Source organism: Rissa tridactyla, chromosome 8 (genome assembly GCF_028500815.1).
Source record: "Rissa tridactyla isolate bRisTri1 chromosome 8, bRisTri1.patW.cur.20221130, whole genome shotgun sequence".
NCBI classification, from domain to species: Eukaryota; Metazoa; Chordata; class Aves; order Charadriiformes; family Laridae; genus Rissa; species Rissa tridactyla.
Window position 1 is genome coordinate 52,551,185 of NC_071473.1, and position 27,507 is coordinate 52,578,691.

General features: G+C 44.1%; 1 protein-coding gene and 1 long non-coding RNA gene across 2 annotated transcripts; one reads left to right on the forward strand and one right to left on the reverse strand.

Moving 5' to 3' along the window:
• Positions 1-4,189: 4,189 nt before the first annotated feature.
• On the reverse strand, positions 4,190-11,948 carry LOC128913948 (uncharacterized). Its single transcript, XR_008468132.1, has 6 exons — positions 11,478-11,948; positions 9,756-9,826; positions 9,272-9,443; positions 8,551-8,651; positions 7,818-7,928; positions 4,190-5,033 (listed from the first exon to the last, which is right to left on the reverse strand). It is a non-coding gene; the product is annotated as an uncharacterized LOC128913948 (long non-coding RNA).
• A 461-nt stretch (positions 11,949-12,409) lies between these two features.
• USP1 (ubiquitin specific peptidase 1) lies at positions 12,410-26,440 on the forward strand. The gene is made up of 9 exons (XM_054212738.1): positions 12,410-12,641; positions 12,888-13,126; positions 14,236-14,359; positions 14,720-14,827; positions 15,369-15,529; positions 16,015-16,733; positions 17,798-17,968; positions 19,096-19,297; positions 24,016-26,440. Exons 2-9 carry the CDS (start codon positions 12,957-12,959, stop codon positions 24,746-24,748), a joined length of 2,388 nt encoding a protein of 795 aa, XP_054068713.1. The 5' UTR covers positions 12,410-12,641; positions 12,888-12,956; the 3' UTR covers positions 24,749-26,440.
• The last annotated feature ends 1,067 nt before the right edge of the window (positions 26,441-27,507 follow it).

The window sequence follows — 27,507 nt, forward strand, 5'->3', positions numbered from 1 at the left end:
AGCGTGGGAGAGCAGCGGCTCTGGCAATGCTGGGGGTGGCCCCGTGGCCTCCGCGGGGGTTGTGGACTCAGCATCCACCGGGACCAATGCGGCTCCCTGTGATTCCTCTGTCCTTCGAGAGGAGCCCAAACACCCTTCAGCTCCGGGTGGGAAATGCTGTACATCGGAGCAGGGTGGGTGCCCGGCTCGGTCTGCCCTCACCCCCCATGGGAGGAGCCTGGGTGCTGAGCAAGAGGAAGACATTTCCTGATGATTTTAAGAACAGATCAAAGAATCAAGGGAAACGCGTGTCTTAGGGGAGCCTTCAGGCTTCGTGCCATGAGGACAACCCCTGCCCCTGCTGCCCAGGTTATTTTGGCAGGGACCAAAAGAGAGGGACCGTGGTATCAGAAAGGTATTTTTTCTGGCCTCACTGGCTGGTGGAGGCGGGAGACAACTTCTACATTATTTTCTTCTCCCGTTCCTGAAAAACAAACCTACTTTGACGTGCAGTCATGGCCTTCGAGGCACAGCCCCTCTCCTGCTGCTCCTGGGACGGTGCAGCTAAACCACTACCCGTCCCTTAGCCTCATCCCCAAAGCCATGACAATCCCTCAGCCTTAATGACAGCAACGGGGCTTTTGCAACAGAAACTTTGGGCACCTACAGGAAGCTCTTGTGGTCGCAGACATTCAGCTGAACTTGTGTTTTGTTCTGTTTTCCCTGGGGTTAGATTAAAGCGCTAAGAAGAGTGCGTGGGGCGGGGGGTAAGAAGTCAAGCGGTGGCAGTTCACAGCACACACTTCTGCAAGCATGCCCCAGAAAAGCAAGCAACAACTACCAAAAACCCCACTTTTGAGCAAACAGAATCATAATCAGTTCCCCTTTTCAGTCACTGAGGTTTTACTTGTTCGGTAGCTTGAAGACAAAGAATCTCTCTTCTATGAAATCTTAGGCGCTCCGAAGTGTAACGTATATGCATAAAACTTCTGTGACCCCCCTTTTTAAGCCAAGAGAATAACAGTGCTTTCAAACAACCAGGATAAACGAGGAGTATTTTGCTGTGTGTATAAATGAAACATGATAAATTGTTTAAAAGCGGATTAGGTGAATTCGTGGAGGAGAGCTCCGAGGTGGCTATTGCACACGATGGCTGAAGAAGCCTCCGACATGCGGCTTGCCAGGAGCCGGGAGGGGACGGCAGGAATGCAGCCACAGTGCAGTCGCACCCTCTCCCTCCCCTTCTACCACCGCACCCGTCGGCTCCGTGCTCAGGCAGAGTCAGAGGCCGTATTCTCCGCTATGTATTTCGGTCTTGCAAATTTCGGCTATTCTTAGGCGAGGTTGTGAGTCATTAAGCGCTTTCAGAATGTTTATTTGTCAAGCCACAGGCACTTAAATTTACTTCTGAAGCCAGACAACCCGCTCAGAGGATTTGTTTCTGCCGCAGAAATTACTAGGTGAAATTCCACGGCAAGAGGTCAACCCTGCTGCCCGAAACGCTGCGAGTCGGATCCCGCCCAAGGGCTGCCACCAGTTTGGGATTAAAGTGGTCTCATTTTCAAAGGTCAATATAAGAGGGGGAAAGAACAACAAGAAGAATGTGGTTTCCTACAGTCTTTCACCACCTGATTTAGCTTTTCTTATGCGTGGGCCACACCAACCCCATGCATCGCTCCAGGCTTGGGGCAGTGTGGCTGGAGAGCTGCCCGGCAGAAAAAGACCTGGGGGCTCTAATTGACAAGCGGCTGAACATGAGCCAGCAGCGTGCCCAGGTGGCCAAGAAAGCCAGTGGCATCCTGGCTTGCATTAGAAATAGTGTGACCAGCAGAAGTTGGGAGGTGATTGTCCCCCTGTACTCAGCACTGGTGAGGCCTCACCTTGAGTATTGTGTCCTGTTTTGGGCACCCCAATACAAGAGAGATATCGAGGTGCTGGAGCGAGTGCAGAGGAGGGCAACGAAGCTGGTGAAGGGCCTGGAGAATAAATCCTATGAGGAGCGATTGAAGGAGCTGGGACTGTTTAGTCTGAGGAAGAGGAGGCTGAGAGACCACCTCATCGCTCTCTACAACTACTTGAAAGGACACTGTAGAGAGGTTGGTGCTGGTCTCTTCTCACAGGTAATTAGCAATAGAACAAGAGGGAATGGGTTCAAGCTGCAACAGGGTAGGTTTAGGCTGGACATTAGGAAAAAATTCTTCCCAGAAAGAGTGGTCAGACACTGGAGCAGGCTGCCCAGGGAGGTGGTGGAGTCACCATCCCTGAACATGTTTAAGAGTCGTTTAGATGTGGTGTTGGGGAATATGGTGTAGGGGAGAACTTTGTAGAGTGGGGTTGATGGTTGGACTCGATGATCCCAAGGGTCTTTTCCAACCTGAATGATTCTATGATTTTTAAGACAGGGACCAGACCTTCCTATCTGGCTGTAATCGCTCTGAGGGTGGATGGTGTTTTGGATGGGGAAGGGACTCCCTGGGGAAGCAGGTTTCCCTCCAGTGGTGGGATGAATTCCTCCCGGAGACGCTGCCCTCACCGGCTCTGCAGTGGGGTCTCTCCTGCAGCTCCCCAGAGCAGACAGACAGGAGCGGGCTGAGGCTCCCTCCTGGGAGACAGACAGAGTTGATGTGTTCAGAGCCTGTAGTGACGGGGCCAGGGGCTGATGCGATCGAGTCCTTATGGAAACGCAGTACAAAATCACTATTGTTCTATACGATGTCACGCTTGTGCCAACATCCATTTTTGTAGACTCTCTGCAAACTGCTCCCCCTTCGCCGTGCTCCCAGGAGCTGCCTTGTATGGGCTACGAATGCGAAAATCCTGCCCCATCCACCCACACATGGCGGCACGGCCACGGCCTGCCACCGTCACTTTTTGGTGGGTAGCGTGAATGAGGCAAAATGCTTCTGCAAGAGGTGTCTGGGTGCTACAGGAATACAAATATTAATCTAACAAAGTAGCTCAATTTGGGAAGATTTTGCTGCCCATGCCATGATTATCAAAATACTTAAAAACACCCGAGAGGTTTCCTTAACAGCGCACCTGCTTTTACATGCCAAACCATGCATTTGTGCCTCCCTACGCAGCCCAGCCAGCTGGATGCAGGCAGGAAAAAACATGGAGGGTAGACGTGACCGCTGTGTCTGGGAGGAGAAGGTGCAGCCTCCAGGAATCAACCTCGTGCTCATTCAAAAGCCGACAGCCCCGTGAACCTCCAGTGATCCCCACATAGGTACAGAAAATGCTTAATTTTCTTATGACACATGGATCAGTCTTGCAATGTTCACATCAAACCATGTGAGCTTGCCTGTCAAATCAATCTGCCACAGTTGTGTTGCCTAAAAGAAACTGCTATGTCTTTGCAAGCATAAACACCAAATGCTATTGCTTATAGTGCAGTCAGCACTGGTGCAGCCATAGCTGGAATTCAGACATCCGCATACAGACCCCAAAAGAAAGGGAAATTCTTATTTCAGTTAAACATGTATCTTGTAAAGTAAAATTATAATTTTTCCATAAATCTACTTTCATTGCTGTATTTTCTGTTCCTGTTTTCTATCAGTCATCCCAGTCCCCGGTTACTGCTTATCTGGTAGGGAGTGATTGCACTTCATCTGTTTCTGCACTAAAAAGAGGTATAAATATACTCTGCAGAACATGGATTTAGCTACCACCAGGCTTGTGCAGGAACAACAAAGGGTATGTCTGCAGGGCAGCTGAGTGAGAGACGAGTAAACTGCCCTGCACGGAGCTCCACGGCCACGTACCAACCGGTCACCTAAACAAGAAGGTTACTCAGAGAGCCCAGAGCTCTGTTCGGCACGGCTCTGCACACAGGGCGTATATCCCTACGTGCCGTACGTATTGCCGACTGGCTGCTCTTTACACTGACCTACCATGCTGGGAGTTTCTGTGCTTTAATAGCGGTTTAGATGGCTCAGGGGACAACTTAGCTATAATGCTCCCCATGAGCTGCACCTAGAGAAGACCATTTCCCCAGACTCCTGCGGTTCCATCCTCCAGGCTGAAGGGTGAAATGTGACCCCTCAGCTTTGCAGGGACATGGAAAAAGATGTTATTTGTTATAAAACTGACAACTCTCTTTAAAAGCCAAGCAAGGGCATTTAAAGTTGTGTATTCTTGGAGCTGTGAACTCAGCAGACTGCAGCCTGCATGAGGAGGCACTCATTTTCTTTGACACCACTCTCCCGTGACCCACTTGCAGCCCCTTCTTGTATTATGGGGCAGAAAGGAGGAACCGATCTATTCCTACACATCTTAACATCATAAACACTTTAATAAAGTTTTGCTTTTACTGGAGTGATTCATTCACTTCACTCACATTATGATGTCTTTGACAGTAACAAAGCGCACTTTAATTTTAATGGATATGAAGTCTCTGGGATGGGCAAGGAACTTAACAGGCATCACTGGATCCTATTCTTCAGCTGAGAGTTTCCAGCAGGGAGTTCAGCAGTTTCGGAGGGAATGGCTTTGCGATGGGGACAAGACCCAGCGCAGCGCTGCTGCGGGGCTGGCAGAGACCAAAGGCTTTGCCCGGAAGGCGATGAGATGCTTGACCACAACCATCTGCGGGCAGCAGGCTACGGGGCCAGAGAGGCTAGACCTCTCCTTCGGGTGCTCTGGCTCCTGCTGACTGCAACAGCAGCTGGTGGAGGCTGGTCTGCCCTGCCCTGCAGGGACACAAAAGCTCTGCAGTTCCCTTCTTGATGTGGCTGCGCTGGGGGTCATGGAGGCCTTGCTATGTAATTCCTTAAAAACCTTGCAGAAATGGCTCTGCTACGGAGAGCCGACCGTGGTTTGATTTTTTTTTAAAAAAGCAAATCCTCACCTGAATCGTGAAGCTTTGTAGCGGTGGTCTCACGTCTCTAAATGTGGACATATCCCTCCAGGTTTGAGAGGAATTATAAAATCTGTTCTAGGTGTGTCTGTCGACAGAGATGCTACCAGCAGATGGTGCAAGAATGTGCAGGTTCTGTTTCCTCCTGTCTCTGCTTCCAGAAGTGAGTTACAGCTCTGTGAGGTGTTATCCCGACCTAAGAACAGAGATCGGGAGAGATTTCATTTTTATTTTATTTAATTATGGCTTGCAATATAGCACTTGGCTTCTCATTTGAATTCCAGTCTGTAATGCAAAACTGCACTGCCTCCGCCATCGGTGAAGCTGTGGATCCATGTTATATTAAACTGAGCTGCAGGCTGTGAAAGAAAATATGCATAGACAGGCAAAATACAGGGAAAAACACCCCTAACGATGCCATGAGACCACTTACACAACATCACTTTTTTTTCTGCACTACAGAACTTAGCTTTCAAAGAGATTTGAGGAGAAACATTCTGTTTCAGACCTGGTCACAGAACCAGCTTGCCTTTGTCAGAATTTCAGTGTACAGAACCACACGTTTATATTGTTATGAACTACGCTGCTTTATCTCGACGTTATGGGTGTAATTACTGTTATTTTCTTAAGTATAATAAGATGCATAGTGTAGCTCTAGCAGTTCATAGATCACAGCCAACTGTTTTCTCCTAAGTTAAGAGAGAGAGAAATCAGAGCTAAGGCTGCATACTGCCTGCAGTGTCAGGAGCTAACATCTCGAGCTCAAAACCAATAAACTCTCCAGCACGGAGGAGCACATCATGGTTTGTGCATTGCCAAGCTCATGGTTTGTGGCTCAGACCTCCAAGCTGACATTTGCTTTTGGGAAGCTGAAACAAAAAGGAGCTCATTGCAGGCTTTACCATGGAGTTTACCGAACCATAGTAATTTCTAATTTATGATTTCCTGCTTTTCCTGAAGTCTGCATCTTTAAGGACGCCTAATCTAAAGCTTTTTAGACAAAAACCGGCCACACAGGTCAAGCTTTTGGGCTAGGTTTTACATGGGAGAGACTGGAGCTGGAGTAACTCCTCAATTCCCTCCCGGCTGCCCTTCTCCTCTGGGTTGTTCCATGAAGTTGCTCTGCGATCCGTGTTAGCATGATCCGGTGAAGAAGATCCCACCCTTGGTATCGGACAGTAGCTCTGCTGCTGCCTCACCCCTCACATCGCACAACCTCATCCTCCTGAGTTGCTAGAAAACAGGCAAAGAGGTACCGCTCTTAAAGGGACTCTTTCTGCAGTGGTCAAACTGTTCCCACCTGCACTGACACAACAGTATCCAAGTTAAATAATGGGTTATCAAATGATTTGAGATCCTCTGAAAGCCGATGTAGCTCATCAAGTAGGAACCGTTTAGGGTTTGTGAAGGTCCCAGGCTGTTTGCTGTGGGAAGAGTCAGATTCCCTCTCCAGTGTAGTAAAGCGAGCTGGACAATTTGTTCCTGGCTGTGGAAGGCGGCAGAGCTTGCACAAACTGTGGATCACTAAACAATAAGAGCCCAAAATATTCATTTCTTTTCCTTCTACCTGAAGCCAATCCTGTCTCGACATTTTATAGTCAGGATTCTCATCTTTGTGAATGGTTTCTCACCTTCCCTGCCGTAGGGCATTTGACCAAAAATCGTATTCCTCAAGAACGAAATAGATTTTGCTAATGTGAACCGTGGAGAGCCCAGCGTAGGGTACAGACCTTCCCCAGGTGACCCCTGCGACAGGGGTGGGAAGGCTGCTGAAAGAGTACATTGTCTGCATACAATTTACACAATGTATACAAAATTCACCGAATAATTCTGACAATACGGGAACCCTGACAGATTTATAGGCCTATCGCTGATATGGCTGCAGGGTTTGGAAGTTGCTGTAATTTTTGCAATTCAGCAACAGCTAGAGGTTGTGGAGGTTTTTTCCTGCAGGGGATAGTGCTCTGTACTGGAGACTTCCTCCAAGAGTCCAGAAATCCCACCTCTAGGGAATCTGTTCTTTCCAGGCATTTCATATGGTTATTTTTGGCTAGGTCTGTGGAGATTTCTAGTTTCCCAGTGCAGCTATTTTTATAACGTGTGGCTGTGAAGTCTATAGTATTAGACATAATTTAATCTTGCATGTTTGAGAGTCTCGGGACTGTACATATGCAATTACTGTGTCTTGCACCTGCTCCCTCTTTGGCCTGTATTTGAAACACTCCTTTCCTGTAACAAGGCGAAGCTTCGGAGGCTTCTAGACAACAGTTCCTTTATTGAGCGTGCTAAGCCGCCATAAATATTTAATTAGGTGTTGCACTATTTTTGGAGAGATACAGAAAAAAATAATAATCCCCATTTCCTTACATTTAAACAGAACATTTTCCTGCTGGAAAAATTTCCCTGCATTAACTAGTGACAGGGAGAAGTATTTTAAGAGGGCGCATAAAAATTTGAGAGGGTGAAAGGCTGGTAAAGAAGAGATTTCACTGAGCTGAGGGTTGTCTGCTGTAGTTCTCTAGGTGGGAGGGGAGGCTGTCGGGTGGCTGGGGTTGAGCTGGAGCTGTGCGGGTGCCTTTTGGGCAGCGTGGCACCGTGTCGGGCTGGCGGGTGCAGCCGCTTCCCAATGAGGGGAGCTTCTGCTTCTCCTGTATTTGCCGTCTAAAAATAAATCATGGCTTCACTGGTATTTTTTAATGCTGAGTTGCGAATTGGCTAACCAAGCTGCCCTGGGTATGGTGACATTGCCTGGAGAGCTTCGTGTGCCATAAACCTTCAGATACAATGATCACCCAGACTGTAATTACAGGTGATGTATGCTATGTAAGGAAGCAAAGGCAGGGGTGTGGTCATACTGCCAAATCTGAAAAAAAATATCAGTTGATGGTATTGCAGCTAAGATTTCACCCCACCCATTAACAAAACAGGTCTCCTAGGAAGGTTTGTTAAAATTAGCTAATTATAAGGCTCCAAACATTACCTGTCATTTGACTTGAAATTGCCTCCAGGAAAGCACAGTCAACGCGGAGAACGAATCCTGACTTCTGCTGCAGTTCTTACACTTCAGAGGCAGTTCGAGTCTTGCTGCCACCTGTATTAGAAAATCAGTCTGGTCACTTGGGGTGGGCAGCGCATCTCTGCCCTGTCCTCCATGTCTTGTCCTGTGGCTTCCCACCTGACCAGCCTATCTCCTTGACCTCACCTCTCTTCATCTTGCTGGTTTATACTCAAGAACCGCCTGAAAATTCCCGTCCTTTTCAATGGTTAAAAAAAAAAAAAAAAAGGACAAGACTCAAGACTAAAGGACCAAATTCTAAAATGCTGTAACTGCATTGACCTCAAAATCACCATTTTGTCACGGAACTAAAATTAAGTACACTAAAACCAACAGCGACTGATGCTTTAATGAATATAAAATTGAGTTTAAAAAATATTATGCTCTGTATATTGCGAACGGTTTTCCATACAGATGACAAAGGGCAAACTTAAAGAACATTCAACCAGAATGTCTCTTATATCGACTTTGTCTTTAGAAGCCAGAGAGAACTAACTTACGAGTGAAGATAAAAAAATGAAGTATGTGGTTTAGTCAAAATAATGATGATGGGCAATTAGGAAGCACTTTGTGAGTACGTTAAGGGAGAGGAATTATTTAGAGCAGGATAAGGGTTATACATAATGAGATGAAATTACCGGTAGAAAAAGTAAAATACCTGCAGGAAGAAGGCCTGACACTGAGATCTACTGGGCTGCACAACAGGCTCACCATGGGATGACACAGAAGCCTCTTGGGAGGGGAGCATGTGGAAACACACTGTGCAAAAAAGGGCAGGCAAAGTTTGTTCCAAACGTCTGCTGATTAAGTATACTATGAGGTACTTTGTCTTGTACTTCCTTGATGTATTGGTTGTGGGGCAGATGCATTTGTTGATTAAAATAATCATTATACCTATTAAAACTGAGCTGACTACTTCGTTAGCCAAATAAAATGTAATACACAGAACAGAGCCCCGTAACTACCATGTGAAAAGCTGGGTACGCTTCCAGTCCCTGCAAAAATACTCTCTGCTAACACCTCCCCTCCCTCTCTCACTCAGTTGTGGCACCTGAGAAGTTGAACCATGAGCCCGTAAATGTTCACAAGCCTAACTTTAAACCCACAGCTAGGCCTTCCCGAGTCCCCGATGGTGTTCACAGGCACAAGTACACCTGAAGTTTACCCAACACTTGTACACGTGGAATTAGATGCTCAGATTGTAAAATCCTTGGACATAAATAGTCTTTTATCATATTGGTTAAAGCAGATTGCACACCACGCACTTGACAGGGTAGACTTTTATTGAAATGCAACCCCAATATGTGATAAACAGCCTTAGTCGTGCCATTTGACTTGAGATCTGTCAGGACGTGCTGCCGTATCGAACACGAGCCTACCTGGAGCAGCTGGACTCCTGCCCTTGGAGTTTATTCCAGTCTGTTATTGATTCAAGGTCCAAAGACTTAGAGATTTCATCCTTCACATTACACCACTCTGTTGCTACCACGGTTTTGATTGCCCAGCACCTTCCAGCTCTCGGTGAAGCGACTCCTCAGCTGGCCACTCAAACTAGCAACGTAAAGCAGATTTAATGAAACACATTATTAAGCAACCAAGCAGTAACATGACTTCTGAGCACCACCCACCTGGATAAGACTTCCTTACACACTCTTGTTGTCTCATACAAAAGAACCTCTGTTATGTGCCGTGTCTATTAACTGCAGTGAACTTAAGGCAACGTTTTCTAAGTGGAGCTAAATGTCATACTGCAGAACTCAGGACAGGAAATCCAGCGACTTTCAATGGGAGCTCAGTATCCAGCCAACTTCAGAGCTTTGTAAATCTCTAGCCAAGTAAATAAATCTTTAGGTCAATATATACCTTGAGAAGCTGAACCTTGGCTCCCTGGGTGATGGGCCCGTCTGTGCGCAGGCATACAAGGATATTTTACTCTGTAAGAGAAAGCAAAATATGTGTAGTAAGCATGAACATGACTGCCAGAGTATATATAATCCCTGCCATAATACAAATGTATATTTAGGGATATTGATCTACGGTAATAATTAATTCATGTAATAATGTAAAAAACACCCCAAAAGATTGCAAAGAACTTTTCAAAATAAAATTGCTTTAAAAACGCTATTTAGACTAAGTGCTAGATTTCCGATTTTGTTCTAGCGCTAATATATTTTATTCAGCAAATTGCAAAGTAATTCATTGCTGTGCAGGAAATTAAAAAAAAAAAGGGTACATGAGTCATGAGGGAACTGCCCGAAGGGAGGGGAGCAAAATACACAGGGATACGGATAGGACACTACCGGCACTAATACCTTCTGAAAAACGCTGTGGATCTGTGGCAACTGTGTGCGATTTGGTGGCTGTCTACTTTGCCTCAGTCTTTGGCAGACAGCACACTCGGGGAAGGCAGCAGCAGTTTGTCGTCCTTCAGCTCTATACTAAGAGTGCTCAAATTTGGGATGCTAAAGCCTATGTCTGGGCGTGGCATAAACTCGGTTAGGAAACTAATCCTGTAAAATATCTTACCGAATAACTTAGAAAAGTTTTACAAAACTTTTCCACTGGAGTCATGGATGTAATTGCAATAAACAACCGTGTTTTGGCTTAACAAGCTTTTCTTTTAATGTAGCTGTTAGCATTGGTGCCTAAAAATTATGACTGCCATAGAGAGTTCCTTAGTTCTCAAAAGATGAATCTTTAAAAGATTTCTGACCTTTTGGGGCAGTATCAAATTACATAGCATCATAGTATACAGTCTTAATGTAGCTGATCCGTGTTTCATAAGAAATATTTACTACAGCAACGCCTCCATCATGTTTCTCCCATCTCACACTGTCCAAGTCCTGCCAGAGAAGAGCTGTGAAAAATGTAAGACCTTATATGGAGTAAATAAGGAGCGATTTGCAGAGCCAGATGAATTTATGAAATATGGAAACCATCGTATATATAAAGACAAGACCTCGTAATTCATAGCAAGTGAAGCCACAAACGAATTATTGAGGCTCTTCATCATAAACAGAGCGATTCTGTGTTCCGCAGATGTTCGCGTTGTTGCAAGACTGACATTAGATGTCAAGTATTTCATTCTTTTTGTTATACAAATTAAAGTGCACTTCTCTTTAGGTTAAGCATAGAGAACATCTACTGATGGGGCCTGAAATTTACTTTGATACACTTCCAGAGGTAACAAGACGTGTTTTGCAATCGCTCATTAGTTTGACTGTCAAACATTTTTTTCTTTAAAACAAAAGCGTATTTTTAGCCTGGCAAAAAAAAAAAAAAAAAAAAGAGAAAGTCTTAGCTGTCCTGTAGAAAGCAGCCTTTGTAAACGGTGCGATGAATCTATAGCTACCGCATACGTGTGACAGACAATAACCGTATTTGCTCCCAAGCACTGTCAGCCCGGGTCACTGGGACACTGTTCGTACACGCGGGTCTCCACTGGCCTTCGGGTACGCCCCGACAGCAAACCTTCTCCGTGGGGGCCAGTTTAAAGAGCAGGACCAAGTAATCTGTAGTATTTTTCCCACAGTCCATCTGTTGTGAGCGTACTGATCCCCGTACCCGGATTTTTTGCAGTCTTACCAAACAGCCTCAACGAAAACTATGATTTATTGCGTTCTTCGTAGCCGCGTTGGTGAAGATTTTTAGCGCGGATCTCCTAAGAGTTAACAGTGTAATCCTTGGTTCGGGGGCGGGACGGGGGGGCGGAAAGAGCGTGATACAGCTGTTTTGTTATTTAGAGAACGGGGCCAAATCCCGAAACCTGTCACCCCCGGTGCCTCTCGGTGCAACGCCGTGTGGGCTGGGCAAGCGCTGGACGGCGCGGGAGCCGCCTCCCGCGGTCTCGAAGGCGCAGGGAAGCAGCGACACAGGGCGCCAAAACCAAGCGGGTTTTCCAGGGGACAGACAGAAACGCGCTTTTACCCACGGCCGCGAACGGGCGGCGCCGAGACTGGCGAGGGCCGCGGGGCGGGACAAGGGGCTGCGGCCTGAGGGGCGGCTGCGGCCCCGCCTCCGCTCCCGCAGCACGCACCAGCCCCGTTCGCCGTTCATTTCTCGCTGGACGGGCCGGCCGAGGCCCGCCGGCCCGGGGGGGGCGCTGGGGCCGGCCCGGGAGCGGCGGCGGGCGGGGCCGGGCAGGGCGGGGCAGGGCCGAGCCCCCGCCCCGGCCGTTACCTCGGGCCCGCTCCAGCCGCGCCGCCATGCGCCGCGCGCCTCTGGCTCTGATTGGCGGAGGCGGGGAGGGGCTGGGCTAGAGCGGGACCAATCCACCGCCGCCGGAGGGGGGTGTCCCGGCGGAATGGTTCATCCCAGCCGCCTCCCCTCCCCCCTCGCCGAGACCGAGCCCTTTGGCCGGGCCGTTACCAGCGCCCGCGCGCGCCCAGGCAGGACCCCGCGGGCTGCCCGGCGCGTTGCCTGACGGCGGCGGCGGAGGCGCGGGGCCGGCGCCGCCGGCGGGCGCCGCGCGGAGGTGTCGCTGTGTCGGCGCAAGTTCGTGGGAGACAGACCGGCGGCGGCCACCATGGCCCTTCGGTCCCGCCGGGTGGCGGCGGCGCCTTCCGCTCCGGCATTTGAGCCGGGCGGCCGCCAGCGCCGGGGCGCGAGGAGGGGTGAGGGCGCGGGTCCTGGCGGCGCGGAAAACGCGCCAAGTTTCCCGTGGTGGGGAGAGCGGCGCCGGGGCGCCCCGCGGTCTCCATGGCAACCGGCGGGCGACGGCGGCGGCCCGCGGTCCCCCGGCATGTAGCGGTGAGGAGAAGCGGCCCCGCCGCCGCCGCCATCCGCTCCCGGGGGCCCCGGGCCCGCTCGTGGGGGGCCGGGCCGGGCCGGGCCCGCCGCGCCGTCCCCGCCGGGCGGGCCCGTGAGGGGGGCAGCGGGCCGGGCGGGGGGCGGCTGTCAGGGCGGGGGGCGGCGGGACCGCGCTAGGCCCCAGCGCCGGTTGCGGCTTCCCGCTCTAAATGGCGATCGGTGTCTCTGTGTGTGTGCGTGTGGCAGGTGTGAGCCCCCAGCGCTGCTCCCCGGCCGGGCCGGCCGCCTCCCCCCCTCGCCCGCCCGCCAGGAAAGATGCCCGGCGTCCTGCCGAGTGACAGCGCCGGGCCTGCGAGAGGGAGCCCCTCCAAGAAGAACCGGCTTTCCCTGAAGCTCTTCCAAAAAAAGGAAGCGAAAAGAGCGCTGGATTTTACCGAGTCCCAGGAAAATGAACAAAAGAGTTCCGAGTTCCGAGGCTCTGAGATGTATGTAAGAGTTTCGCTCCGAATAAGTGTTTCTGGGTCTGTTGTGAGAGCAGCCCGGCAGCTCAGCGGGGCTGCCTCGGTCATGGATAAACAACACGGCACCATCCACTCGTTGCAGTTGTCTATTCTTGCATAAGTACAAGCTTCAACGTCTACTAAATAAACCCTTGAGCCAAGTTAATCAAACTGAACTTAACTACTCTAATGAATTTCTAGATCTACGTAGTTTTAAGAAAATGAGTTTGCTGCACTGTGGATGTGTAGCTGGCATAAACTTTAATAACTCAAAGAAGTTACTGTATTTGAAGTTAATATAAGGTAGTTATTCTGATGCTGAGTTATTTAAAGTGTATTTGCAAAATGAGTTTTAATTAAAAAAATTTAAAGGTTACTTCTGCTGCAGGTAAAATAATTGATTATGGTGCTTACTGTCGTTCATTAGGGTGTTTCAAGCCCTGAACAAATCTGTCAACTCATTTCATTGCATCTAATGAGGAAATTTAAATGGGAAAAAGAAAAATTGCTTAATCATGGCCAATTACAATTGTGTTGGAGACTTAAATACTTGGTTCTGTTGTGTCAGTGCAGAGCATTATCACTGTCTATAACGTGCCAGGTTCATTGGTTCCTGTTTTTTTTTTTTTCCTTTGGTGTTTTTTATTCTCTTGGTTTGCTTCCAGAAATGGAAGTGCTGTGAATCTGGAGCAGGGGACAGTAATAGAAAGTATTTGCTAGGCATGTTTTTCCTAGTGCTGCCTTAGGAACGAACAAAGAACATACAAAAGTATTTTAAAGAGAACTTTTTTGATTCCTTAAATGGGTCTTCCGATATCTTTTGAACTAACAGCAGATTAGCCTGCTTCTTGTAAACCTGTCTGGTTTTGTGTAGGTTGCTGAAGAGCAGTGTTTCAGTTGAGCAGTCTGTCTTTGGGCACCCAGAATAGCCACGTGGACACTCAGAAACACTTTCACGTGATTTTGATCTGTATATATTAGTCATTAATTCTGTAAGCTACCTCTGAGATGGTAGATGGCCCGGAGAAAGATGCATGCCAGAAAGAGTCGTTTTCAAAAATTGTCCCTTACAGACTGTTTTCTTTATTTAATAGTGACCAGGTTGTTCCCGCAGCGCAGCCTCCCGCGCTTGTTAGCTGTGAGAAGAGAGACAACATGTTGCCTTTTGTGGGCTTGAACAATCTGGGTAACACTTGTTACCTTAACAGCATACTTCAGGTAAGGTCGTGTCCAGGGGGCCTCGAGAAGATGATTTTCTTTTGGTGAAGCGCAAGTGGATGAGATTCATAGTTTGATGTGACATAGATGTCTGGATGTAGTATGAAGGGAATCGCATTACAGCGGGAGGGGAAAAAGATGATGCTGCAGGAAATAATGTGCACAGTAGGTTGCCTCAATTGGGTAATTTTTCAGTTTACGTACTCTGGGCACCTCCCTGCTATGAGTAATCCTGCACCTTCGCGTGCTGTGCAGCAGCCTTGGGAAATGCAAAGCTAGTTTGGTCGTAAACGTGGATATGTAGGTTGAGTAACTTCTTACTTTACCAGTTATTCTCTTGTTTTAAACTGTTGCTTTCAGGTATTATATTTTTGTCCTGGTTTTAAAACTGGAGTAAAACACTTATATAACATAATTTCAAAGAAGAAAGAATCTTTGAAGGATGAAGGAGAGCAAAAAGCAGAAAAGGTAACATATCTCCCGACATGTTTCTTTACTTGTAATTGTGCGAGTGAGGCTGCATGCCAGGAGTGTAGTGAAAATTTAACTGTGATTTCTTCTGTTTGTAAGAAGTTTTGCGGTATTGTTTTCTACAGTGCTATTTCAGGTAAAGATACGTTTGAGTTGTTTTGAACTTGTGTTCAGACTTGAGTGTTCAGAGTGTCTGCAAACTTGTAAGCACAAGTTTAACAGCAGAAATTTGAGAAGATATCTCACTGTGCTTCTGAATTTAAGATAATTATGATACACTACTTTGCATGGATGGAAATTGGAGTTTGGGCAAAGATGGTTTGGGTTTTTTCAAAAAATGGCTAATCTGGCTTTTGAATCTTCTTTCTACTGGCAAAAGAGCAATATATTGTCTGAGACTCACCTGCTTCCCATAGCAGACAAAAAGTCTGTCAAATGTCTGTTACAAAACTAAGTGAGGGCAGGAGAGAAAAAGTTTTAACTTCTTGTTACAGACAAAACTGCAAGTATTTTTACTCTTTTTATATTGTTATTGCAGGGAAGCTGTAAAGAAGACCCACTGGCAAGTTACGAACTAATCTGCAGTTTGCACTCATTGATTCTTTCAGTTGAGCAGCTTCAAGCCAGCTTTCTCTTAAATCCAGAAAAATACACAGATGAACTTGCTACTCAGCCCCGAAGGCTACTAAATACGCTTAGGTACAAATTACCGAAAACGCATTGTCAGAATTTTCCCCTGAAGTTTTGAGGTCACTGCACGGTACAGCACAGCATTAGAGGCTTGGGGGCGGTAGATGGTCTTAAATCTGGGGCATCGTGACAGGAAGTCAGGTTTTCTTATTTATTGTTAGCCCCGTGATCTCATTAATTTGAAAGTAAATTTTCATTTTGTAATAATACAATGTAAATCCAGCTGTGGATTTAAAACAGTACTTAGCCTTAAGTACGTAAGTATTCTTACTGACCCGAGAAGGACCACTGCTGGGTTCCAGTTGAATATGTGCTTAAAAACATAAGGCTGTAGTTGCCTTCCCACGGCTGTGGGACAGAGCACTCCTCTCTAGGCCTGGAGAGGATCCTCCCCTGCTTTTATATCTAAACTCCCTAATTTAAATCTCAAATCATGTTAGCCAGTTAGCAAAGAAAAACTAGTCTTCATTGCCTTGCTCTTTTACTTTTACTAGAGAGCTCAACCCTATGTACGAAGGCTACTTGCAGCATGATGCTCAGGAAGTTCTGCAGTGTATCCTGGGAAACATTCAAGAAACATGTCAGCTACTGAAGAAGGAAGAATTGAACAAACTGCCCGTGGAAGAGCCTACGGCTAAACCGGAGGAAAAACTGCATGAAAATACTGAGAGCAATGGAACTGGCAACGCTGCCGAGGAGGAGGATAATGTAGCCGGTAGCCAGGTTGGAGAGATAGTTGAAGACAAGCTCCCCAAAGGAAATGGGAAAAGAAAAAGCGACGCTGAGGGTGGCAACGCAAAGAAAAAATCCAAAGTATCCAAAGAGCAAATTGCAGCAGAAGAAAATCAAAGACAAACCAGGTCAAAGAGGAAAGCGACAGGAGAAAAGCTAGAAAATCAAACCGATGCCATTGCCAAGTGTTCCGGTGAAAACGAGAGCGCAAAGCCAACACAGAAAAAGTCACGGCTTAGATTAAACTGGTTAAAATCTTCATGCAAACAGCCTAGTATTCTGTCTAAATTCTATAGTCTAGGGAAGTTAACTACAAACTTGGGATCCAAAGATCCAGGGAAAGAGTACGATGACTGCGAGCTTGAAGAGTCATCTGTAAAGTGTGAAAACGGTAACAATATTAAAGAAGAATATCATGAACCAGCATCTCCTGTGGAAAGCCATAATGAAAAAGGAACTGAAAAGGAACCAAAAAAGGAAGGTTGGTGAACAAGTGTACGAGCTTAAAATTAGTGTGATTAAGAAATTACTATGTGTGGGAAGTCAGCCTTCAGACTGCATAGCTCGCAGAGCTCTCTAGATACAAAATTACATTTTCAGGAATTGAAAAAGATTTTTATGAAAGAGAATTTATTTTTATGCATGTTTGTAATTTTTTTATAACTTTACCTGTTTAGCTTAGATCTCAAGAGGTATTTCTCTAACAGTATGTAATCATTGTACAATATAAAAAAGAAGTCAGAATATTAGCAGGTTTATATTATCACTAATTTTTGTCATCCGTAGAAAGAGCAAGTGGATTCCAGATGTAAAGGAAGATTACTGTCAGGAGCAAACAGAATCAAACCCCATTCGCTATGAATTTGTGTCCTAAGTCTCTACAAACACTGTCCTCTCCTTCTCCCCCTATTCTTTACTCCTTCCGTATTTCCAGCCTTCCCAGGAACTAGGAAAGACGCTGGATGTACTACATATGCTAATTGGCTGGCAGATACGGATTTTGTTCATGTCAATGGAACAAGATAACTGCTGAGGGAAGGGCCTTGGTACGAATTCAGTACTTACTAATTTGGAACTTTCTTTCTGGTCAACCCACAAATTTTTACAAAGAATCGCTTGAGTTCTCTGTTTCTTCAGCAGATTTGACTAAAATTGGCTGACAAGTTCAGAAAGTATTGGAGGAGAGGACGGAGCATAAATAGAGACCAGGCGAAACCACAAGTGTGATGTTCCTTGAGGAGGCTGACAGTCCGTACGAAGAAGGCGGTGTGTTGATGACAAATACAAATTTTCCAGAATGTGACACCGTCACGCTTCAAGTACAAAACAAGAACCTAATCTTAAAACAGAACTTAAATTTTGAGGGCCAAGAGAAGGAGGCTCCCTATTCAGTTAGAAGTAGATGATATTGTGCAAATGGCATGGGATAATCCCTAAAAGGCCACGTCTGTAACACCGTGATTTTCCAAGAAGGATAGGCGGGTTCTGAAGTGTCTTTTGAATAAAACGCATCTTCATCAGTGATCTGGCGTGTACTTTTTCTAGGTACAGAACTGGCTGTTTTTGAGCTAGTGGAGAAACTGTTCCAGGGCCAGTTAGTTCTGAGAACAAGATGCTTGGAGTGCGAGTGCTTTACTGAAAGAAGAGAAGATTTTCAGGACATCAGTGTTCCCGTGCAAGAAGATGAACTTTCTAAAACTGAAGAGAGTTCTGAAAGTAAGTAATTCTCGACAAGGGTTGTGATGTGTGTCTCTGCTTCAGCCAGCCACTGGGGAAGGACGGTGCCGTAGTTATTGAGGAACACTGCTCCTGTTTGTGCTGGTTAAAATTAGAGGCTGTTCTGTTATCTCTTGTCCTGATTAACTTTAGACTTTGGAAACACAACGCTGATAATTTAGACAGATCCTGATAGTATTAAAATCGTTTCAAGTCTTAACATGTAACGCAGACTGCTTACAGTCCTTTTACATACACGTTTTCCTGCTTATATATAGGTATTTTCTTTGATTTGGGTCTTCCCTTTCTTCCCTGATAATAAATTCTTCTGCTTTTTCTTCATTTCATAAGAAATATCTGCATTTTTTTCTCAAAAATAAATGTGAAGTGAGATTTTTTTTTGTTAATTTACCATAAAAAATTATTTTTTCAGTATTTTGAACTGTTGTTACCTTAGTAGCGTTTGTTTTTTATTTGTAAATGTTAGTGATCTATATGTAGTTTTTAGCTACTTTCAAAAGTAAACATGGCAACAATATATTTTGAAGTTCAGAATTTTTAAAAAACTAATTTTAACTCCCATGGACTTAATTTGCAGCAGCTTTTACTATTTTTTTTTTTACTATTTTTGCCCTCCTTGTTTTGTGGAAGGACTTGGGAGTAACGTCTGTGTGGTGCGCTCGTATGGAAAATGCTCCCGACAGCGTAGGGGATCTTGTCCTCGGCGCTGTGGAGCTGTCGGGGGAGGCAAAATGTAAAAAGCCAAAGGGAACTTTCTGGTTCTTTTGGAAGTTTGCCTTAAAGAGTGAAATTCTGGTTTCAAATATATGCACCCCGTTTCCAGACATGGCAGCAGAATTAGTACACACGATCAGATGAGCTTTGGGAAAACAGTAGATTTTAAGTCATAATATCCATTAAGTGATATTTGCATCGCTTCCTGAAATGATTCAACAATAATTTGAATACATTTTCTATTTCATACATATTGAATGTGCTTTACAGTGTTGATAGTATTTTTTGAACATGTCTTAACTTGGCATACTTTGTTTTGTTGTTATTCTGGTGGAATGCGTTGGAGATGTAAGTAAGAGCATATCTGTAAAAGTAACGATTCTCTTTTGTAGTTTCTCCAGAGCCAAAAACAGAAATGAAGACTCTTAAATGGGCAATTTCACAGTTCGCATCAGTGGAAAGGATTGTGGGAGAGGATAAATATTTCTGCGAAAACTGCCATCATTACACAGAAGCAGAACGCAGCCTTTTATTCGATAAAATGCCTGAAGTTATAACAATTCATTTGAAGTGCTTTGCTGCTAGTGGCTTAGAGTGAGTATGCAGATTGACTATATTACGGAACAGTGGGCTGTTGGAAGGGAAATCTCATCAGAAGAGATGAAAATGTTTTGTAACTTTTCCGAAAGCAAAAGCAGGTTCTAGACTGAAATTAACTTAAATCAGTGGGACACGGCCCCTAATTTCATAAAGGCTTTCTATTGTTACAAGTAGTGGCAGAAATCATCTCCGGGAGAATACACTTTCACTAGACTTCTTAACAAAAATTGTTTTATGGATGTTCTTACAACAGCCTGATGTTTCTTAAAACTTTTTGCTTCCTTTTAAGATCACCTCTGTGAGTTTAGAGGCGGGTTTAAGTACTTTAGCAGAACAAGTAACGAGAACAAAACTGAATGTTATGGTCACAGGTCATAGTGCTTTGGTCTCTAACTGAACGCGAGTACTAAAATTTGGGGGAAAAAAATCAGGAGATAAACATTTTAAAAAGATCTAACACACAGTACAGAAATCCTTTAGCACAGAGTAACATCAGCGTCATTGATGTTCAACTGCTGAGCAATCAGTTCGATGTTATATACTGTAGGAATCCTTATTTTTATGAAAGAGATTATTCTTAGGAGAGTGTTCCTTACCTTTTTTCATACTTAGGAATTTAGGGATTCCCTTTGGGAAGGGAGGGGAAAAAACCCAGCAAAAACCCCCCTGTCCCTGCATTACTTTACACAAATGAAACAATGCCATGACACTTCATGCACACAGCATTTTGCAGCGAACTCTATTGCTCCACTGAGATTCAAATAATGAAAAATGACAGGAGGCTTCATCAGGAAAAGCTTCTCTTAAACTATGAAATATTACTCCAGATCCTTCAGAAAATTGATACACTCTTAAGTGAAGTTTTGAGAGTGACAGTTTTAGCAACATTTGCATCCCTGGCCTGTATTTTCAACTCTTCCTGGTATTCACTAAAACATAACTTTTGCTATCTGCATTAACTTGGCCAGATGCAGCGAAAGAAGCTAAAACTTGCGTTGGTTTCAGCATCCCCCTAGTTGGCATCGCACACTTCTCTGCTGCAGCGTGCGTGGTTTATACGCGGATGGCTAGGCGTAGTTCTGAGACTTCACACCGAGCTGCTTTGTCACGTACAGCAACTTATTTAGGCACAAATTAGTTTGCCCTTTTATCCACCCGGTTCCTTCTGGCTTGCGTTTCCCTGTTGGGTACCACCTTGCCAGCAGGAAGTGTAATGGATGAAGTCTTCATGACCAGATTTGTAAAATAACTATTGTCAGGGATTATATTAAGATACTTTTACAGGTAGCTTGCTAAGATTGTTAAAACTAGAGTTCTCGCTCTGCTTGTTTTTAGTATTTGTTTTTAGGAGTATCTGGGTTTCTGACAAAGTAGAAAGGAAACTTCCATTGTCTCTGTAATGTCTGCTAACATCTCTTCATACGAGTCCAGGATCATAACATAGGAAATTGTCTTTTCGTTGTTCTACATATTTGACTGTCGCAACAAGGCAGAGAAAAAGTTGCACAATTTTTTAAAAAAATTGTAGTGCTATTGTTGAGCAGCCCTTGATGAGAGATAGTACCCTGGTGTGATTGTAGGCCATTCAAAGAAATACAACCTGAGATGTCCACCTGAAAGGAAACCTGAATATTATCTTCATTTTGCTCCTGTATTTGCTGCTTTTTTGTTTCTCTGAGGACGTGCCTGCAGGTTAACCAGCCATCTCCTAAATCACTTACCTCCTCTTCTGTCCTGGCAACCTTCAGGTCCCTGCTCCAACCTACTCAGACCTCTACCCGGGTCAGACTGAATCCAGTCTCTTGTGCTGTTCCTCATGCGTCCTCTGAATCGTGTCGTACACTTTCTGCCAAGTGCTAGCAGCCAGAGGTTAAGGAAGTAAGAGTGGAAAAATCAGATGTAGAACTGGAGTCAGTGACGAAGCTGGAACCGCTTAGAAGATTGTTTCCGAGTTGGTTTTTTTTTTTGGCTTGGATGTTTTATCTCGGACAAAACCATGTCGTTTCTACACATCTTGATTTGGAGTAATAAAACACAGCTGCAGATCAAATGGGGAAGAGCCAAGGCCGGTAGACCAAAAGCGGTGGCTTACCGCAGAGTAGCCAGTCACGGTGGGTTTTGAACAATGAGCTTTGACGGAGCTTCCCCCAGTTGACTTACGTAAACTTATAATATTTATTGTACAAAATACTGCTCTCCTCATAGATGAACTGCAATGGTTTGCCCTGAAAGTAACACCAGACTGTTTTGCTGGCCTTAAACTGAAATTTTTTTTAAACTCACAATCCTCATACTTCTCTTCGCTCCAATAAAAATTCTGAAAACTTGTCTGCTTCTCAGTTGTGCTCTACTGAGTTCGCTGATGACTGAGGTTTAAATAAATGAAGAGAAATGAAGCAGAGGGGAACAGTACTGTAAATATTTGCCGTTAGTAGGACTCTGCTTCAACTTTTCTAGATGCTGGCTTGCGAAGTGTTTTGTTGTTTGTTTTTTTTTTTTTTTTTAAAGCAGCCAGTGTGAAAAATCTACTTGCCTGGGGATGAGTACTTCTCTTTGGCAAGTGTTTGTGTGTGGGGGGAAAAATGCTAGGCCATGTGTGCTCAGACTGGCAAGCTATTAAGAAATGTGTAAGTGATAACATTTAATTAAGCAGTTCCACTATATAAATTTAACAAGTGACATTGGTGAGAAAATGAGATTTTTTTTTAATTTTTTTTTTTGTCTTGTGAACTGGTATCAGGTAAGAGCAGGTGATTTTTCCCTAATTTACTTTTAAAAAGGCTTTCTTTAGGTTTTGTAACAGTCACATTTGCTAATTAGTGGAAGCAGTGCTTATGCAATTGGAAATCTCCATTTGGAGTATTTTGCGTCTTTATGTCTTAAAAGCATCGCAGTAAGTTGCTTAAGTCTTTAAGGGTCTATAATAACTTCAGCTATTAATTCAACACAGCGGGTGAAGTTCCACTGATTTATGGCCTCAAAAGATGTAGTTGCAGAAATCAAGTTTGTTGTGTGTGAACTGTGCATCAGTCAGAGGAGGCGGAGTACTTGGCGTGCAATTTTTCTGTCTTCAGATTCTTATCATTAAGAAGAACAAAAAGCTAATAGGAAAAGATTTCCTCTCTTATTTCCTCCTCTCCAAATCTTTCTGGTGCTGGATCTCATTCAGAAGAAAGGTAGAGCCTGTTTTTTTTCATGTTTTATGTTAATATGCTTGTCATAGTGTTCTTGCGTGGAACTGCATTTCTGATCTAGAGCATCAGCAAGCAGTTTCTCTGTTTCTTGACTCTCTTCTGAATATCTCTATTTCTGGCTACTAATGCTAGGGATTTTCAGAAGACTTAAGTTATTATTTCTGATTATATGCTCTTTCGTGTTCCTTTTGGTGTAGTCAAATGTTGATGGTAAGCCTAGGTGTAAAATGAGATTTCAGTTAATTAGACCGGAGTGACTGAGGCCGTTGTGTGTGTGTGTAAATGTGTTTGTGTTTGTAAGGGTTTATGGCTGTGAACATCAGTGCAGCGTTCGGAAGTACAGCAGAATCAAAACTAAACCCAGTAAAACAAAAGTAATATTCTGTTACTGCAGTTACGCTTGTACGGCTGTGCCATAGCCACAGTTCCCTTGGATTAAAGATAGTTACTCTTTCTTATGATAAAATGCAAGGGGAATAATAGTAGTTAGCTCTTTGGAAGCTAAGTTTTACAGGGTTTGTCTATATCCCCTGTGTCTTTCTCTACAACACCCTAACAGTTGAGCAAGCCTGAATCATCACTGAAATCTGTTAGGACATCATAACACATCGTTAAATAAAGGAGCTAATTACATTGGGCTGATGCAATATGAAAATCGTGTAGGATCAGAATCAGTCAAGGAGCCTAATACACAATAATATAAAAGTCCCAACACTTAACTTTTCTTTTCAAACTCTTTAGAAGATCCTGATTGTAACGAAGGGACTTAAGCTTTTCTCACTGTACCTCCGTGCACTATGAACAAAACGCTGAATACTCATGGAATATTAGATGCTTTTCCAAAGTAAATCAGCTAGATAATTGTTTAACAGAACCTGTATAACGTTGGACAGTTAATGAAGAATCCCTACTAATAAGAAAGTGTTAGTAACTTACTCCGCCTTAGATAACCATTGTGTACCAGTGGCAGTATCTACAGTGCTCTAAGATCACCTGAGAAAAAATTACTTAGATTTTTCTGAGTGACATTAAAGCTACTTGAAAGTAAAATATTCCTTTATTTAGTAAATGACTCTTTCAGAGGTTTGGGGAAAAAAAAAAACACCAAAAAACACCCAACCCTGCTTATTTCAACTTTGGATGTTGAAGAGTTTGTTTTTCCAACCTGGAAAACCTCGTGCGGAGAAGCACGAGTGATAAATGAACGATTAGGATAACTCCTTTTATCATTACTATTTAAAACTTAACTTTAGAATTTCTTCAGTAGTTAAAATACATAGTTACTAGGCTGTAAGATTTAACATTACGCTTGCTTGTAAAATTATCTTTACTGGACAGGGCTGCCTGGGACAGGTGCTCACAATAGGCAAGTTGAACAGTGAGCACCTTCTGACATTTGGGTCACCCACGTCTTTTTAATAGAAGGAAAAGAACAAAGAGACAATCTATGGGCCACTTAAAGCAGCATTTGTTGTGAGCTGTTGAGGCAAGAGGTCTAACTCCCTCTTTCTTCTAAAGGTTTGATTGCTACGGCGGACTGTCCAAGATAAACACTCCCTTGTTGACGCCTCTCAAACTGTCCCTAGAAGAATGGAGCACGAAGCCGACCAACGACACCTACGGATTGTTTGCGGTGGTGATGCACAGCGGCATTACCATTAGCAGTGGACACTACACAGCTTCTGTCAAAATTACAGACCTTAATAGCCTGGAGTTAGATAAGGGAAACTTCATCACTGACCAAATGTACGAAATGATTAAACCAGAACCACTGAATGAGGAGGAGGCAAGAACTGTTGCGGAAGACTACGATGATGGTGAAGTCTCTTTTCGAGTCAACGGAAACGCGCAGCCGGGTAAAGTTCTGAACAAAAAGAACATGGAAGCTGTCGGACTTCTTGGGGGGCAGAAGAGCAAATCTGACTGTGACCTGTACAACAACAAACCAGCCAACCCTGAGAAGTTTCTTAATGTAGTTACTGAAAACAGAAACCCCGAGTCTGGCGGCACTAGTGGGGGCGCGGAGGGCAGCGCGGAGCACAGCCAGCAAAATGGGGCGGGTTCCAGCGGACTCGAGAACAAAGCTCTGTACGTGCTGCAGAGCCTGAAAGAGTACGAAGGCAAGTGGTTGCTTTTTGATGATTCTGAAGTGAAGGTTACAGAAGAAAAGGACTTCCTGAATTCTCTTTCTCCGACATCGTCGTCTACATCGACTCCTTACCTACTGTTTTATAAGAAAATTGTAGAGTGATACTGTATTTTGACTGTAAATATTAGGGATTTGCATACACCCATTGGTCTGATTTGCATCCAAACTACCTGGAAGAAGCAGCTCTTTGGTTTTGAAGCTACTGGATCATTATGTTTCTGGTCTTTTTTGTTCAGTGTAAGTGGCTCAACTTGAATTAACAAACCATGACATAGAACTTAACTCACATAATAACTTTTATGCTGGAGAATAGAATTCTAAAATACTACCTTTTAGAAATACCAATTTGTATAGTTCCTAAATGATGCCTACAGCACACGGTAGTGGTTTTAACACAATTCTAGGTCTCAGACATGCCTATTGTATTATTAGCTTCATTTTTTTTTAAAAAATAAAAGTTATTTGTATTCATATTCTGGAGTAAATGTATATTAACTAGCAAATTTCATCAGAAGTTGTGTATTTTTGTAACTTGGGAAGTAATACTTCATATTTAGTCTTTGGGTAATCGACGTGGTTTATTGATGACATTTTCCTTCCCCAGTTCTATACTGCTCGGTGCGACTCAAAAGCACAGGAAAAGGGTCCTGTAACCTTGTTTAGTGTATTGGAAGGAACCGAACTTCATAGAAATGTTTGAATGGTCTAATTTACATCTTGTTGCATAGGTGTTAAATGGGCAACGTGTAAATAGGTGTGATTAATACTTCAGGGGGAGCGTGTAGTGTAATTAAAATAATTTTTGTACTTCGAAGAGTAAAGCCCTCTAATATGCATATCTGTTTGGGTGGATTTGGAACTTAGTGGTGATCTTATAACAGTTAAGTTGTACTTGGAGCTCACTGAAATGTGGGGAAAACGAAAGCATTTGGCTTGATGCTTTGTTAAGAATGTATATATGAAATAAAAAAAACTATGATATGCAGCTGAGACAACGAGATCAGACTTTTGTGTTTGGAGAGGGAAAAGTGGAGAGTGAAAGTGGCTGGGCATTGTTACAAAAAGTTTGGGAAGGTATCTGTCTTGAAGATTGGAAGTGCTTTAAAAAACAGCATTCTCTTTTTTTAACTGATTCTTGAACAGCGCATCATAATTCGAAGCGACTTGCTGACTAGAGGTAAGGTTCAGAGGCAAGGGAAGGTGAGATTATTGTAAAAACAAGTGGACTGTTTGGCATTAAATACTGGAGATTAAAATCCTAAACTGCAAACAATTGAAAACAAATATGACCCAAAACAGGATGAGTGTTACTTCTGCTGTCGTAGGATGGATGGAACGACACGAAGTGCTGCTGCACAGAAGCGAGGAAAAATACACAAGGTGTGAGTATGCCCTAGTTTCCTGGATATATTTAAACTTTTTCAAATAAAAATTCATTTATTTACAGGAAAAGCCCTAGAAACCTCTACCTAGTTTATTCTGCAATACTTGGGGGTTTTACAATCTTTTATTATAATGTACCATAAACACTGAAGTAACTCATGAAAAATAGTGTGTTTTCCATGTTAAAGGTGGACCTCTGATTTTTGTACGGGCCTTGATTTTGCTGTCTATCCTAGATGATGATGTACTACTAAAATATGTTTCAGTCTAAAAAGCTCGTACTGTCAATAGAAAACAGTGGAAGAAAGGCTGGACTAAATTCGGAGCCGTTTATAAACTCATGCTGAATAGATCTCTGTAGGAATTACTTTGTACAGAAGAGGAAAAGCTGGGATTGCAAATTCACTAAGACCCTTCCCTTTTCCAAAGCACTGTCACCATAATAAATAATTTTGTGTCTAAACAAAGAGACTTATACATTAAAAAAATCACCAAAAAATAAGTGTAATCTTACCTTGCAAGGGTAGCCAAATCACATTACAGAACGCTATTTTCTACTGCCTGCAGTATGGGGTTTGCTGAATTTCAGCCTGCGAATGCAAGTTTATTTTTCCACCCTTGACCCAGGACTTCTCTTTTTTCATTCAACTGCAGGAACAGGAAACGTTCCAAGGAAAGAAAATAGCATTATATTCACCAAAATACTTGCTACAGTGTAATGGAAGGAAGACCCAGCTGTCTTCCATCGTACTACACAGCTTGAGAGAAACACTCTTTGTAGGCAGCTGAAGAGAAAACACAATCGGCTGCGATATCTTGAATGAAAAAACCCTCCTGTGGCATACGGAGATGTGTGTGGGGTGGGGTTTTGCAGACTCAATTAAGTTAAAGCACTTGCCAGGGTAACTAATGTCCTGTATCGCACGTGGCCTGTAGTTTGCCACAATGGCAAACAAAACGTGGCTGCCCAGTCTGAGCCTTCCATCGCACCACACGGGACATCGACACAACTGTCGAGCTACATCTACTGAGAAACCAGCCCGGTTTATGCCGACATGGGCCCATCCAGTAAAAGCAAAGGATATTTATACAAGATTTGGATTAAAACAGATGCTTTCCTAGCGGAAGCAACAATACCCAAGGAGTACTGTACATTAAGGTTTCATTCTCTCAGGCTATTGGGATTTGTTTCCCCTTTTTCACTCTGTAAATATTTTGTATGCCTCTTCACATAAATCTCTTGCACAGCTACCTCCTCCTTCCTTAGTATTTTCCATTATCAGCGTCCCTAACTCCCATACAGCTTCCAAAGCCTTGTCGAGACGTCCCTGGACTTTGCAACAGGCCTTTGAAATGTCTCAGAGGGGAGGGAAAAAAAAGGCTTAGGTTAGAGTAGTTTTTCTTTATGCAAGAAATTCCACGCGGGCTTTTCTGCGTTACAACCCCTAACGCCGAACTAGCTCAGTTTTACTTGCGTT